Source organism: Arachis hypogaea, chromosome 8 (genome assembly GCF_003086295.3).
Source record: "Arachis hypogaea cultivar Tifrunner chromosome 8, arahy.Tifrunner.gnm2.J5K5, whole genome shotgun sequence".
Classification (NCBI taxonomy): domain Eukaryota; kingdom Viridiplantae; phylum Streptophyta; class Magnoliopsida; order Fabales; family Fabaceae; genus Arachis; species Arachis hypogaea.
Genome location: NC_092043.1, coordinates 30,302,647 through 30,316,777, shown reverse-complemented (window position 1 = coordinate 30,316,777; position 14,131 = coordinate 30,302,647). Strand labels below are relative to the sequence as shown.

General features: G+C 31.7%; 2 protein-coding genes and 1 pseudogene across 3 annotated transcripts; 2 read left to right on the top strand and 1 right to left on the bottom strand.

Moving 5' to 3' along the window:
* Positions 1 to 2,683: 2,683 nt before the first annotated feature.
* LOC140173098 (fatty acyl-CoA reductase 8-like) lies at positions 2,684 to 4,637 on the top strand (annotated as a pseudogene).
* A 1,198-nt stretch (positions 4,638 to 5,835) lies between these two features.
* On the top strand, positions 5,836 to 6,936 carry LOC112705220 (alcohol-forming fatty acyl-CoA reductase-like). Its single transcript, XM_072200200.1, has 5 exons — positions 5,836 to 5,888; positions 6,005 to 6,086; positions 6,233 to 6,490; positions 6,632 to 6,690; positions 6,774 to 6,936. The coding sequence occupies exons 1-5, from the start codon at positions 5,836 to 5,838 to the stop codon at positions 6,934 to 6,936; spliced, it is 615 nt and encodes a 204-aa protein (XP_072056301.1).
* A 199-nt stretch (positions 6,937 to 7,135) lies between these two features.
* On the bottom strand, positions 7,136 to 11,838 carry LOC112706898 (proteinaceous RNase P 2). Of its 2 annotated transcripts, none has more exons than XM_025758414.3 (7): positions 11,441 to 11,838; positions 9,676 to 10,742; positions 9,445 to 9,546; positions 9,165 to 9,340; positions 8,631 to 8,751; positions 8,048 to 8,116; positions 7,136 to 7,701 (listed from the first exon to the last, which is right to left on the bottom strand). In XM_025758414.3, exons 2-7 carry the CDS (start codon positions 10,618 to 10,620, stop codon positions 7,426 to 7,428), a joined length of 1,689 nt encoding a protein of 562 aa, XP_025614199.1. In that variant the 5' UTR covers positions 10,621 to 10,742; positions 11,441 to 11,838; the 3' UTR covers positions 7,136 to 7,425. The 2 variants fall into 2 exon arrangements, with proteins under 2 accessions (XP_025614199.1, XP_072057147.1); XM_072201046.1 differs by having other exon boundaries at positions 9,676 to 10,789; positions 11,441 to 11,813.
* Between the last annotated feature and the right edge of the window lie 2,293 nt (positions 11,839 to 14,131).

The window sequence follows — 14,131 nt, the reverse complement described above, 5'->3', positions numbered from 1 at the left end:
ACAAAGTAAAAAATCCCACAATTTCCTACTATATACAAAGATTAATAAGGGCTAAAAAATATCCTAATTATATTAGTTGTATACTAAATTTAATTATTAAAATTAGTTATTAGAATAAAATACACATTAAAAATAAATTAAACTATATATATAAATATATAGTAACTAATTTAGTGATTAATTTTAATATACAAATAATATTTTTAAAATGATTAACGTAAAAAAAGTCATAGATTAAACTTAGGTTGCATTTATTTTTTGAGATTGGAATTGAGACTAGAGATTAAAATTGAGTATTATATTTGGTGATTAAATACTAAAACTAAAATTTTAATCGCGAGACTCATAATTTTAATTCCTTCAGGTTTCAGTACTTCCAAAAAGTGAGGATATATAAAATTGAAATTTTTAGGAATAAAAACTGAAATTTTAATAATATTTTTTTTAAAATTATTTTTATTTAATTTTTTAAATTTTAAATTTATTCTTCGATATCTATATTTATCTTAAATCAAACATGATATTAAGATATAACTTAATTCAGTATATTTTATACTAAACACAATACAAATATTTAATTTAATTTTTATCTCTTAATATTTATTTTTCAGTCTCAATCTCTCTCCATAGAAACCTCAAATAAGAAAATTAAAGATACGTTGTAGGAAAAAAAATTGTTCCAGTACTTTTTAAAAAGAAAAGTATAGGTAGACAATGAAAATATTAACAATGTGAATAATTGATATATCAGATATTCAATTCACTAAATGTGCGAATGATTATTCTAATATTAAGATTTAGGTAAGTAATTTAAAATGTAGTGTGTTTTACTTGAATTTGGTCAATTTTAAAATTCGTTGTTCATATTTAAAAAAAAATATTAATTACCTAACATAACCGTCTTAAAAATTGAAAGATAAGTTATCTTAGCTTGGATTTATCATTTATTTTGCATAATAAATTTAATAACGATTCACATATCTAACACATAAAATTAATCTGTTTATATATTTTATTTGAATATAATATATGAAATATCGTGTTTAAATTAAATTATAAATAGACAACTATTTTGAATGGGATGAGTGAAAAAAAAATGTGAAAAGTAGTGCAAATTAAAGCTCCTAACTTAAAAAGCCAACCCTACTTTCTCTGTTAGTCCTACTTAACTTGGGCTAGTAAATTTTTCCACGGTTTAATTATTCTATTAGTTTTTTATAATTTTATTAAATTTATAATTAAATTTATATATTTTTTATAATTAAATTTTTATTTATATAAAAATATTAAAATTAATAAAATATTTATCTATAAATTAAAAATAATTATAATTAAACTAAAATTTTGATTACATATTTAAAAAAATATATTTAATTATTTTAATATTTTTGAAATAAAAAATATTTAATTACACAATTAAAATTTTATTTAAAAATATTAAGAATTAAAATTTACTCAAAAATTAAATTTTTTTATTTTTAAACAATTAAAAATAAATTATTTAATTTTTTTAAAAATTTTAATTTTAATTTTTTTATTTATAAATCAGACTAAAAAGAATCTAATTTTTAAATTAATTCTCACACCTCTCAAATTTAATGTCAAATATTAAAAATATTCTTATTATATTCATAATTTGTAAAATAACTTTGTCAAAGATAAAATTGTAAAAAAAAAATTTTAATTCATGTAAAAATTATTTTAAACTAAATAATTAAAATCTATTTTATTAATATATTAAAGTCATTTTAAATTATAAAATTGAATTTTAAATAGAAATAAATTTTTTATAAAAAAAATATTTTTTTCATATTAAAAAATTTTCAAACAAACTCTAAAAATAATATAAAAATTCAGTTAAAAAATAAATAAAAATTTAATTATAAATTTGATGAAATTAATTATAAGGACTAAAAAAATAATTAAATTTTTTGCTAAAACTATCATTGTTTACCGACCTTTCCAAATCCCACTGCAAGTGACTATAAATAATTAAATACCTATAATGCATAGATATGGGACATGTCGACACGCAAATTTTAAAATCTTATATGACACGGGAACATGCGTACGTATAAAATATAAAGTATTTTTTAGATAAATTGTAATGATATTTTGATATTTTATATATTAATATTAAAATATAAATTAAATTTTTAACTATTTTTAATGTTTTATTTTAATTATATCAAGTATTTAAAATATTTTTTGTTTTAATAAATAATAATATATACTGTATCTAAATTTATTTTATAAATATGTGTTAAAAATAAGATTAAATACGGTGATATGTGATGGTTTTTAAATGTGTTCAGGCGTGTTCGAAGAAAAATTTTTTATTTTTTATTAAGATACATGTCAGACGAGTGTTGACAAATATCATATCCGAAATGTGTTCGACATACGACAATTCAGCAAAATATCCATTCTTCGTAAATAAGTGCTCATTTCTAATTATAGTTTCATTGCTTTTGGGATAAGAGAAAAAAACTCAACATTAATGTGTATTAACTATTAACTCTTAATCCTACAAATTACGGCTGATATAAGATTTTTTTTCTCGCTATATATATACAGGACCATTCCGTGGCAGTTATTGACATACAGAACCAAACTACATAAAATTTAGTACGCGTTTTCATGCACCGTTAGTTACTACAGCTCTTTGTTATTTTCATTAGCTATGGCAGAGTTCAGAAGTAATAGTGTTGAGGAGCATTTCAAGGGGAAGACCATTTTAGTTACTGGTGCAACTGGATTCTTAGCCAAAAGTTATTATCTTGCATCTATATCTATACTTTTGATGGTGAAATTAGTACAATGATTAACGCTCTAATGGTTCTTTTTAAATTTTAATTTTGTTTATAGTTTTCGTGGAGAAGATATTGAGGGTTCAACCCAACATAAAAAGGTTATACCTTGTTGTAAGAGCATCAAATCCACATGTAGCTCTCCAACGCTTGCATAGTGAGGTACCCATTTTCATTTAATTTAGTTGTTTCTTGATCAATTGCATTAGTTAGAAATTAACACATATGAACTAGACGTAATACATAACGCGGCTAACATTTCTTTTATTGAAATTAATAATAATAAACGTTTCATCTTTTACTAAAAGTACTTACTCCTTTTATACACACACATAGGGGTGGAAAAAGGCTAGCGGTCTGCCAAGGCCTGCAGCCTGACCTGTATTTGGCCTGGTATAAAATAGGTATAGGTCTAAATTCTTTTAAAAGCCTTAATATATTAATAGGTCAGGCACATGCTTACTAATTAGTCTTATAGGCCTATCAGGCCTGCCTGCGCTTATTAAAATATAATTAAATATATAAATAATTATTTATTATTAATAAAATTATGAGATATTTTAAATTTATTATATTTTATTATAAATATTTTTATATATTTTAAATATGTTAAAAGTTTAAAATTTTTTATAAATATTAAATATATGATATATTACATATAACTATTTTTATTAAAAACTATTTTTTTAAATAATATTTTTATTTTTGTAAAAAAAATTATCAGGCTTTTTAACAGACTTCAGGCCAAGCCAGGCTGAATAACAGGCCAAGCCAGGCTGAATAACAGGCCAAGTCTAATAATTTATAAAGAGCCTATAACAAGCTGCAGGCCAGGTTCATGTGTGAATTTGTGGGGGCAAAAGCCCCACTAAAATTTGAATTTTTTTTAAATAATACATGATGATATTTAATTTGTTTTTATTATATTAAATTATTATAAAAATTATTTTATTGACATATATATTTTGCGTTTACTATTAGAAAATTTTTTAGAACCATAATCTCTAACTATATAGATCCACTATAGGACAAATATTAAACAAATTTTATATCGACATATTATTTATGTACGTAGGTCTTTGGGAAGAAGTTGTTCAAAATGCAAAGAGAAAAGTGGGGTAAAAAATTCAGCTCCTTTTTGTCCGAAAAAGTGGTGGCAGTTGCAGGTGATGTTTCTCTTCACAATTTCGGAATCAAAGATCAAATCCTTATTGAAGAGATTGATATTATAGTGCACAGTGCCGCAACTACAAGACTTGATGAAAGGTAAATAAGATTGCGTTATTTTAAGTAATAGCTATTTGTATGCCAAAATCAATTATTGGTATAAAAATATATATTAAAATATAAATATATTAAAAATAAATAAAACCACACATATATTTATATATAAATATATTAGTTAATAATTAATTTTAATGTACAAATAATATTTTTTTATAATTATTAAGCTGTTATACTCTTATTTTTTACGGATTTACGCATAGAGGATTTTAAAAATATTAATTGAGAGAGTAAAACTTTTTCACTCTGTAATTATTTTTTTGAAAAATTTTCAAATATACTAATACTAGTATTGTAATAATTTTTGTTGTTGATTTCAATTAATATACATTATATATATTTTATAATTAAAATCAATGACTAAAATTACTCAAATACCTAAAATTCTATTAGTATTTAATTTATTTTATGCAGATATGATGTGCAATGGCGACAAATACAGTGGGAGCTTATAATGTCATGAACTTCGCTAAAATGTGTAGTAGAATAGAGGTTCTTCTTTATGTATCTACTGGTATGCAATTCTTTAATGAATTAATTTGAAAAATAATAAAAACTAGTGAATAATCACTAATAAGTCAATATAAATTTTAAATGTGTAATTTTAAATTTTTAATATTTTTTTTTTTTTGGTACTACTCACATGTAAATAACAAACAGGAAAAGCCTCCTATGTTGCGTTTAAATATAAGTTGGTTGATTCATCATATGCAAAAGGAAAAAAAATTGTTTTAAATAATTTCCTTAATGATGAATACAAATTCTCATTAGCCATATTCTCAAGAAAAGTCAGTAAAAATCTAAGAGATCTCAAAATCTAATATCAAAATTATTTTATTATAGTTTTACGGGAAATGCTATGAGTTAACATTTTTAGTAGAAAAAAAATTTGGTTATTAGACTTGCTTTAAATTGGTCAATATTTTTCTATTTTAGAACCAATGTGTGCGCGTGTGTGTGCGTGTGGTTATATTTTGGTTTCAGCTTATGTTTCTGGGGAGGCAGAACTAATACTCGAGGAAGCATTTCATATGGGTCAGACCTTAAAAAGCCCTTTAAAATTAGACATCAACTTAGAAAAGAAGTTGATTGAGGAAAAACTTAGTGAACTCAAAGCACAGAATGTCAATGAAAGAACAATCACCTCAATAATGAAAGAATTTGGAACAATAAGGTAAATTAATATAAAGTCTATCTTGTGTGGAACTAGATAGAGTTTTCAAGCACAAATTTAATTTACTCTCTTTTTACCACATTTTTATTTTTAATATTGGGTTAACAGTAGTATTTTTTTGAATTATGATCTACTATGGTATTTTTCTAAAATGTGGGATGATTTAATTTATGGAGTATAAATCGGACCGTCCGATTTTTAAGAGGTACAGAAATTGGACCGTCTGATTTGTGTACTCGGACCGTCCGATTTGTGTACTCCAAATTTTTAAAATTTTTTAAACGCAAATCGGACCCTCCGATTTGTGTATCTCCCATAATTTTAAAAAACACAAAAAATTATCACGTTAAAGTATAACACACACCCTACTTCCATATCTAACTTTTTTAGCCTCTTTTTATTTCTCAGGTAAATTGTAAAAGTTTGATTGGTTATCAGTGTTTTTAGTTTTCATATAGGGCAAATTTTCATGGGTGGTCAAACACCTATACATTTACAAAATCAATGGGAGAAATGCTTGTGACAAATATGAAGGGTAATCTACCCTTGATCATCACGCGTCCGACTATGATGATCGGAACTCATTCACAACCCTTTCCGGGTTGGGTTGAAGGTGTTAGGTAAATAGAATAATCATTTAATTTAATTAGCATGTATAATAATATGTATTCCACTATTCCACACTATACATGATTATTTGAGAATGTAACTAAATGACATAATTTTGCAACTTCAGAACTATAGACTTTGTGTTTGTTGAGTATTTCAAAGGAGCACTAACTAGTTTTGTTGGCCATCCAAAGACAACTATTGATCTGGTGAGTCTCACTCTTCAAATCATTTTACTTTGAATAGTTTGTATACAAAAGTAGACGAATTATTATCTTTGGAGTAGGTTATTGTTTGATGTTTGAAGTGGATGCTACATTTTTCTCCTCACTTGAGAATTGAAATGATGATATAGATACCAGCAGACATGGTGATAAACTCAATGATCATAGCGTTGTTGGTTCATTCTAAGAGTAATTCTTCCAACAGTTTGGTCTACCATATTGGTACTTCGCTTGGAAATCCAATTAAACTTTCGGATATTCAAGATATAATGCATTGTTATATGACAAAAGAACCGTGGCTAAAAAATTCTGAGAAGTCAGGGGCATTCTATGAAAAATTTACATTCAACCCCAGTTATATGGAGGTTCATGAATTTCCCCAAAACAAGGTATTGGCTCAAATAAATTAAGTTGCCATATTTTATATTTAATGGAACTATTTTGTTACATAAAGGTTTATTAACGTTGAATTACTATGCTAAGTTTTTAACTAATAATTTATTTCCCCTTTGATTGTTACGGTGTTAAAGAGATCAAGGTTGAAGAGGATAATCAACATTTATCGTCCTTATCTTCACTTCTCGGGCATGTACGTAACGTAATATTGTATCTAATTAATTATGTTATTGATTTATATATAAATATGCAACATTTTAATTTATTTGTTAACAGCTTTGATGATAAGAACACGGAGAAGCTGCGGATGGCAATAAAGGGTGTTGGCAGTGTTGAGAGGGAATTTAACTTCGATCCCAATAGCATTGATTGGAAGGACTACCTTATGAATGTTCATTTTCCAGGTCTAATCAAGTACAGCATGCAACCTAAGATGTAACGAACGCCTGACCTTTGTTGAAAGTTGGAACAGCATAAGAATGATTAGGAGTATTGGTATTGTTTTACATGTTAGTACTAGATGTTTGCAGGAATTGCATTGGAAATTTCGAACGGCCTTAGCGTTGTTCCAGATTGTTGGTTACGCCCCCTTTTGTGTATTTGTAGTGGCAGTGGTGTGAAGAAAATAGAATTAGAAATCAAACAAAAACTATACTTGGAATTAAATAAATAAGAAACTCTTCAATAATAATCTCTTGCTTGGTTATGAATGTCAGCCACCATGGTTGCCATGAAAAAGTAAAACCTTAATATTAAGCCTGAATCCATCGCCTCAACAACGATCAAAATATAATTACATCAATGAGATTAAATTGTATAGATTGAACTTGGGTGGCCAAAAAATAAAGCCCCTCCTTTAAATTGATTTAAAATAATTGCAAATATAGCACCTTAACTTCAAACAGAATCATTCACGTTGAAAGATTTGTCACAAAGGAGGAGACCTCTCTTTTCTTTTACCAGTCAAGGAAGTTGTGTTGTTCTCATCAACTTGGGAATCCATGATACCGACACCATTTGAAAATTCCTGTGGTCCCTCGGCATCCTTTGTGTTATGATGATTGAAGTTAGGAGTATCCACACTATTGCAAACATTAGCTTCGGCATCCTGAGAACTTTGACGGGTAATACACAGCCAAGTCCTTGAAGTTTCATCACCAGTGTGCAGTGCTAAAGGCACATGCCATGACCCTTTTTCTGATTCCTGAAACACATACAAACCTTTTCAGATTTTTTTAAAGAATTTAATTCAGCAGCAAGTCTCAAGAAACAAGTCGAAATACAATAGTTGAGACTCATTTGCATACCAACATCTTGGATGACAATACACAAGATTCGATTCATTAAGACTCTATAAATACACTCATCCTCACAACAATAACAGTCCCTCTAAAAGTAGCATTAACCTTTATGAACATTACAGAAGCTTAAAAATATACTTAAGTAGCAAATCTCCCAGCAAACACCAAAACCTAGAAAATCCTGACCGACACACATGTAGAGTGCAAAATACTTCTGCATACCCCGCAAGTACAGAAAAAGAATATTACCTGGATGACCAATGAGTATGGTGGTGGCATTTGAAGTTTCAGGTTTCCTTTAACAAATGTGTAGTGAACCTGTAGATGAGGAAAACAACTTATCACATGAATAAGCACACAATAAAAAACTTGAATGAGCTAGAGAAATTTTTTGCAACTTCAGAAGTATAAACTTGGATGACTCTATCAATGTGAAATAACAACTGCTAAGTCAAATATTGGAGAGTGTACTAAAAATCAGTATGGTTTGTCCAACCACATGAAAATTAAAACAGATCAAACTCCATCTTTCTCCAAATAATCCCCCTCCCACCAGAAATTTCACAGAAAATTATAATACACTAAAGAATATAATAAGAATATGCACATGAATGACAACAAAAAAGAAATAATATCATAGAATAAACACTTTCAAAAAGAATCTACATGAGTGAAAGTGCTCAAACCAAATTACAGGACAGAACAAACAGGGATGTAATAAATTTGAAAAATTAAGTGAATAAGAAATAGACTTCCCATAGAAGATTCAGTCCATTTGAAATTGTGAACAGGAAATAACTCGCGCATTATGCTAGAATAAGCAATAGCTTACTTGATGTCTTTCTTTCCACTGGTTAAAAAAGTTGCTTCCTATGAGTTCAAATATGTGATCCCGCATTTCATCATTTGTCACAAGCAAGCATCTGAGTTTTACAGCAGCATAAAGCCAATACCTGAAATCCAGAATAGTTCATGTTAATAATATCAGTACACAAGGAAAATGAAATGAGTTAAAATGAGAAGTGTAACTGTGTAAACGGTACTTAAATGGAATAATCTAAAGGAGAATTTGCAAATTAGTGATCAAAAGAAATTTAAAACCAAAATTTAACCATATAATTGAATTGGTGCCTAACAGAGAAAGAATAATTATCATGCATATGTGACTAAATACGAATAGTAAATTAAGCATATATATTTGAAAAAATAGAAGAAAAATACTCACTAAAACTAATTTTCCTTAAAAGTTTAAAAAAGTAATATATTATTATCTTAAAGGAAAAGAAATGGTCAAACAGTAAAAGAACAATGTTATCAGTAAATTAAAAACAAAAGCAAATTGAAAGAAAATAATTTAGCAATTTACCAATCATCATTGGATCCAGTTGGAGTCGTATAGAGCGCACCATTATTCATCCACTCCTCTACCACCCTTCTGCTTGATGGATTATCCATAAGCCCTCTCATTCGCTTGTTATGCAAGATGACCAGTGGCCATTTTTTCCCGCTACAATTGTAAAGTTCTTTTACTACATCGTCAAGCTGAACTATTACAAAATCGACATGATAAACACAATTAGTTGCAAAAACCAACAAAGCTTGCTCATCACACAAGAGAGCAAGAACATGAAACATCGGCATACAACCTGAGAAATGCTAAATCCACCATCTGCAAAATTTTGTTGGTAGAGCCCAACATTCGCTCCATCCACTATAGCATCATAACACGCATGTTTTTCAAGCCAGCCCTATCATGAGGGTAACAAAGGGACCAAAACTGAGTTACTACTTATTACTATCAATTACCAACATAAGTGCTAAAAATATTCACACATGAAACCGAACTGTGTTTCAATGAGGGGACAAGATTAACTCACCTGAAATTCACTGAAATTAGCTTTGACCTCTCTTTCCAGTGCCAAATTAGCAACAGAACGTGCAAACTTGTCTGTCTCCTCGTCATCGATATCAACACAAACCAATTGCTGGCTGCAACCACAACAACGTCCTTCAGCACTAACATTGGTCCTTCTAACAAGCCAGTCCCCTTTCCCAACCCACCCTTGACCATGCCACCCTCCCCCATTTCGCAAAATCCCTTCTTTCACAGGAGCCAAGTCCTCCAAACCAACCTCAGAACCCTTTCCACTGTGAAACCACTCTTCAATCACAGACGCCGTCGTTTCACTAACGCACCTCACTGAGCTCCTTAGCTTGTGCAAATACTCATACACCTTATTTGCATTCCCGTTCTTCGCACTCACCTTCAGCAGCGCCGTGAGTTGTGGTTCCTCGAGTGTCACACCAGAACCGTTCACATGCTCCTCCACCTCATAAGCCTTACCGGAATTTCCAAGCTCACAGAATCCGAACAAAGCAGGGTCAAAAGTCCTCAGCCTAGGGGCAGAGCCATAATTCTGAACGGCCTTCGCGAGCTCAAATGCGCGGTCGGCATTGCCTTTCGCAGCGGCAAGCCTGGCAACAGCGGTGAGGGTGGCTTCATTGGGGTTTATTCCGAGGCTGGTCATGTGATCGAAAATGCGGAATCCGTGGTGCAATGCGGTGTCTTTGAGCGAGACGTTGTTGACGGAATTGGAACAGAGGTAGAGTAAGGCATTGAAGTGGTGCTGATTGATGCGAGTATTGGTCGAAACGGCATCGTCGTATACAGAGATGGCAGCGCTTAGATCCTTGGATTTGGAGCATGAGTTGAGCTCGAATTGGAACTTGGCCTCTGGAGTTTGTGCCTTCCTCTTCTTCTTGCTGTTGTTGTCCATTGATGCAGTTTGGTTGGGTATTTTGGTGTTCAAATTTTGCACCATTTGAAACTCTATAAGCGTTAATTTTTTTGGTGAATCTATATAGCAGTTACCTATATACTGGTAGAATCCGGAGAATTAGAAGAGGATTGTTCAGCACACACAAGGTTGTCAAGAACAAGTTCCTATATAGGCACGGAAGGTTAGTAAGCAGAGCACAGAATGTAAGTGCCTACAAAAATTTTAATCATGGCACGTAATATAAGAATGTAGGCTCAAATAGAAATACATGTACTACATAATGATAAAATAATCATCAATCTCATATAATAACACAAATAGAGAAAATAATCACAAATACCATAAATATATTCCGTTATAATAGTTCAAAATGCATAGAGTTTAACTTGAAAGTATTCAGCTCCAAAGCTAGTAGTTAAATATCATAAAATATAAGTCACAAACCATAAAATAAAAAACACATCCACAAGTTTTTGACATATATTAAACTAAGATGAGAAATATTCAAAATATCTAACACCAGCTAATTAATCAAAGTGACATCTAAAGCAGATCTTGGAAGCCATGACCATCATCATCTTCATTTTCATCTTCTAAATATATAATGTAGGGCAGTATGTTAATAACTTCACAATAAAACAACACTAAAAAAATACATAAAAAAACATTAAAACAGTACTACAGGTCTATAACAGATTCACAATTGAAAAAAAAAAACTATTAATAATTAGAGCATCACAAACCCTATATTAATAATTTCATATATTGAATTATATACATAATGCAAGACAGTAAATCACACACTCTGCATCAATTATTGATTATTGGCAGAGCCAGACAACATTCACAAGTCACAACAAACCTGAAAGTGAAAGCAGACCGTGAAGACTGGAGAAATTCAGGGGCGGTTCAGGAACAGCAAGCGACGGCCGAAGGGAGCAATGAGTTTCGCCGCCGATGGAGAGCTACAGAGTTCAGACTCCGCGAGAGGCAGCACGCGGCCAGACTCGGTGGCGGCGCCCTGAGGTGTGCTTGTGCGGCAGTGGTTGTGAATGAAAAACGCAGAGACGCGGTGGTTTTGCGTTCTGCTTGTGCGGCGGCTGCACACAAATGCAACATAAAATGGCGGTGGCGGAAATACGAAATTAGGAACACTTTGTTGTTGTGGATTGGAAGTTATCGTTTTTTTTTAAAGGAAATTAGGATTTTCGTTTTTGGAAGTTATGAATTTTTCTGGATTGGAAGTTATGGTTTTCGAACAAAAGCTTAGGACTACTCGATTGGGCCATTTATGCCTTGGCCCATTTTTATCTTTAAAAATATTCTAGTTTTGGTCCAGCCTAAATATTTTGGGCCTTAATTGAGGGTTTGTTCTTTGTAACAAGAAACTCATGCTAGAGCGAAGAACTAATAATATTTTTGAAAGTCTTGAACTCAATCAATCTAGTGACCTGGTTGGTTGAATAATATTGTTCATACTCTAATCTAACACTATTACCCAGATCCAAACTCACCTAAAGAACTAATCTAAAGATTGGCCTTCGCTTCCCATTGACCTCCTCGAAAGAGATCGGATTCAACACAGACTCCTCCTAAAAGAAGTCGGGCTCGAAGGATATTTGGTAGATAACATTTATTCAAATAAGTAACTGCCCCTAAAATCTCTCAACCCACTTTCAGGAGCCATATCTCAACTACCCTAAGATAAAGGGACAGTTATCCACCATAAAAGGTGGAAATACTCCAACGGTGGTTATTAGATCATTACTATAAATACACTGACATCCCTCAAGTATCTCTAAGTTCCAATACTCCCTAAACCTGCTTACCCCTTTGCTGACTTAGGCATCGGAGTGTCTTTGCAGATACCACCCCCCATTCATTCATACACACAAGTCGGATGGCAGCTCCCAGACGTAAACCAAGTCAAAGACCACCTCATCTTAACGTTTGGGCCAGTCTTACTGTAATACCCTACCATACAGAGTCTTATGCTTAAGTCATAATTCAGAGATGGCAAGGTATTACGACCTCTAAAATAAAAATTTAGTACGTATAGTAGTATGAATGATTGATTATAACTAGGAGCCTTTATAGAAAAAGGGGTAAACAAAAATCGCAACTCAAAAGCGCAACACTCCGATCGATAACGTAACGAACAAAGATAAACCAACGCGAGATTATATATATACAAAAGAGTGTCAAAAACAGGAATATCAAGACTCAAAATCCGGCTGCGAAGATAACCGGTCCGAGCATAGCAATATATACATATGATAAAATAAGGAAAACCCCAAAGGAAACCCAAAGGGACACAAATACAGAAACCTATTCTCCAAAATATCCCATAAGAGGAGTCATCATAGTTTGTATTATTTAATAGAGATAAAAGTATCTAAGCAAAACATATAAACCAAAACATAGTCCCGAGAACAAAGGATCTTCGCAAATCTAGAAGTCTCCAGCATGCCTCAGTGGGAAACCTCACGTCCTGCATCTGAAAACCACAAAATTCGCATGGGTGAGAACCAGAGGTCCCCAGCATGGTAACAGTTTCCACATATATAATACATAATAATAGAGGAAAGCCGAAGGCAATCCTAGAACTTCCTCCAGATAATTCAAAGCTTATAAACAAGCTAAACCATAAAAGGGCATCTGACTAAAGATTCTTCAGTCTCAGTAATACTTCCCTTTCCAATTCCTTCAAACCTCCCAACCACCAGCAGGAGTATAATGTAGCAAACACAGTTATATCAAACAAAAAATATACAAATAGGAGCAAATAAGGCATTTGGACAATTAGCAAGTAATATGCAGACAAATAGGCAATCTCAAACAATTCATATAGTATGCATATGATGAATGCCTGTCTCTAGTGGCTGATGATATCATCTGTCGGTTATAGAGCCAACCCGACAAGTCCTAGTAGCTAACCATTGGATTGTCCCTCTGTCGCGCATCCCCAACTCGAGTTATACTCATCATAAACTTGATCATAATCATGATCTATATCCATCACCTTCACTGGTGAATATTTACGGGGGCGAGCTCATCCGGGGCTTTCACAGTGCCCGGACACCCTTACGACATAGGGTCAAAAGAGCTTCGAGTCTCAACCTGGAGCACGTGGTGGCTAATCACTGCTTCCTTCCAGGGAAACTTTCATCTCCAACAGTGGAAGTGCAACATTCACAATTCTTTCAACAGCATATATGCATTTATACTTAGCCATAATCATGGCTCCGTCGTAACACGACAATAATCTAGCCATCCGGCTCACGGTTCAATCCATAACCAGCCATTCGGCTCACGGTTAAATCCATAACCAGCCATTTCATTAACAATTACGGCCTTTCGGCCCATGGCATAACAAGCACTTCCACCACCATCCTCCGCCTCTCACATGAGCATCTTTGATCCTCATTGATAGTTTATTTTTCCCTTGCTTCACTCGCAAGTTACCACATTCCCTAGCTCCTTTTCTAATGGCTAGGCATATCATAATGATTTAAGACATAAGTGGTGAATATGAAGCCTTGATTGCCGGGTT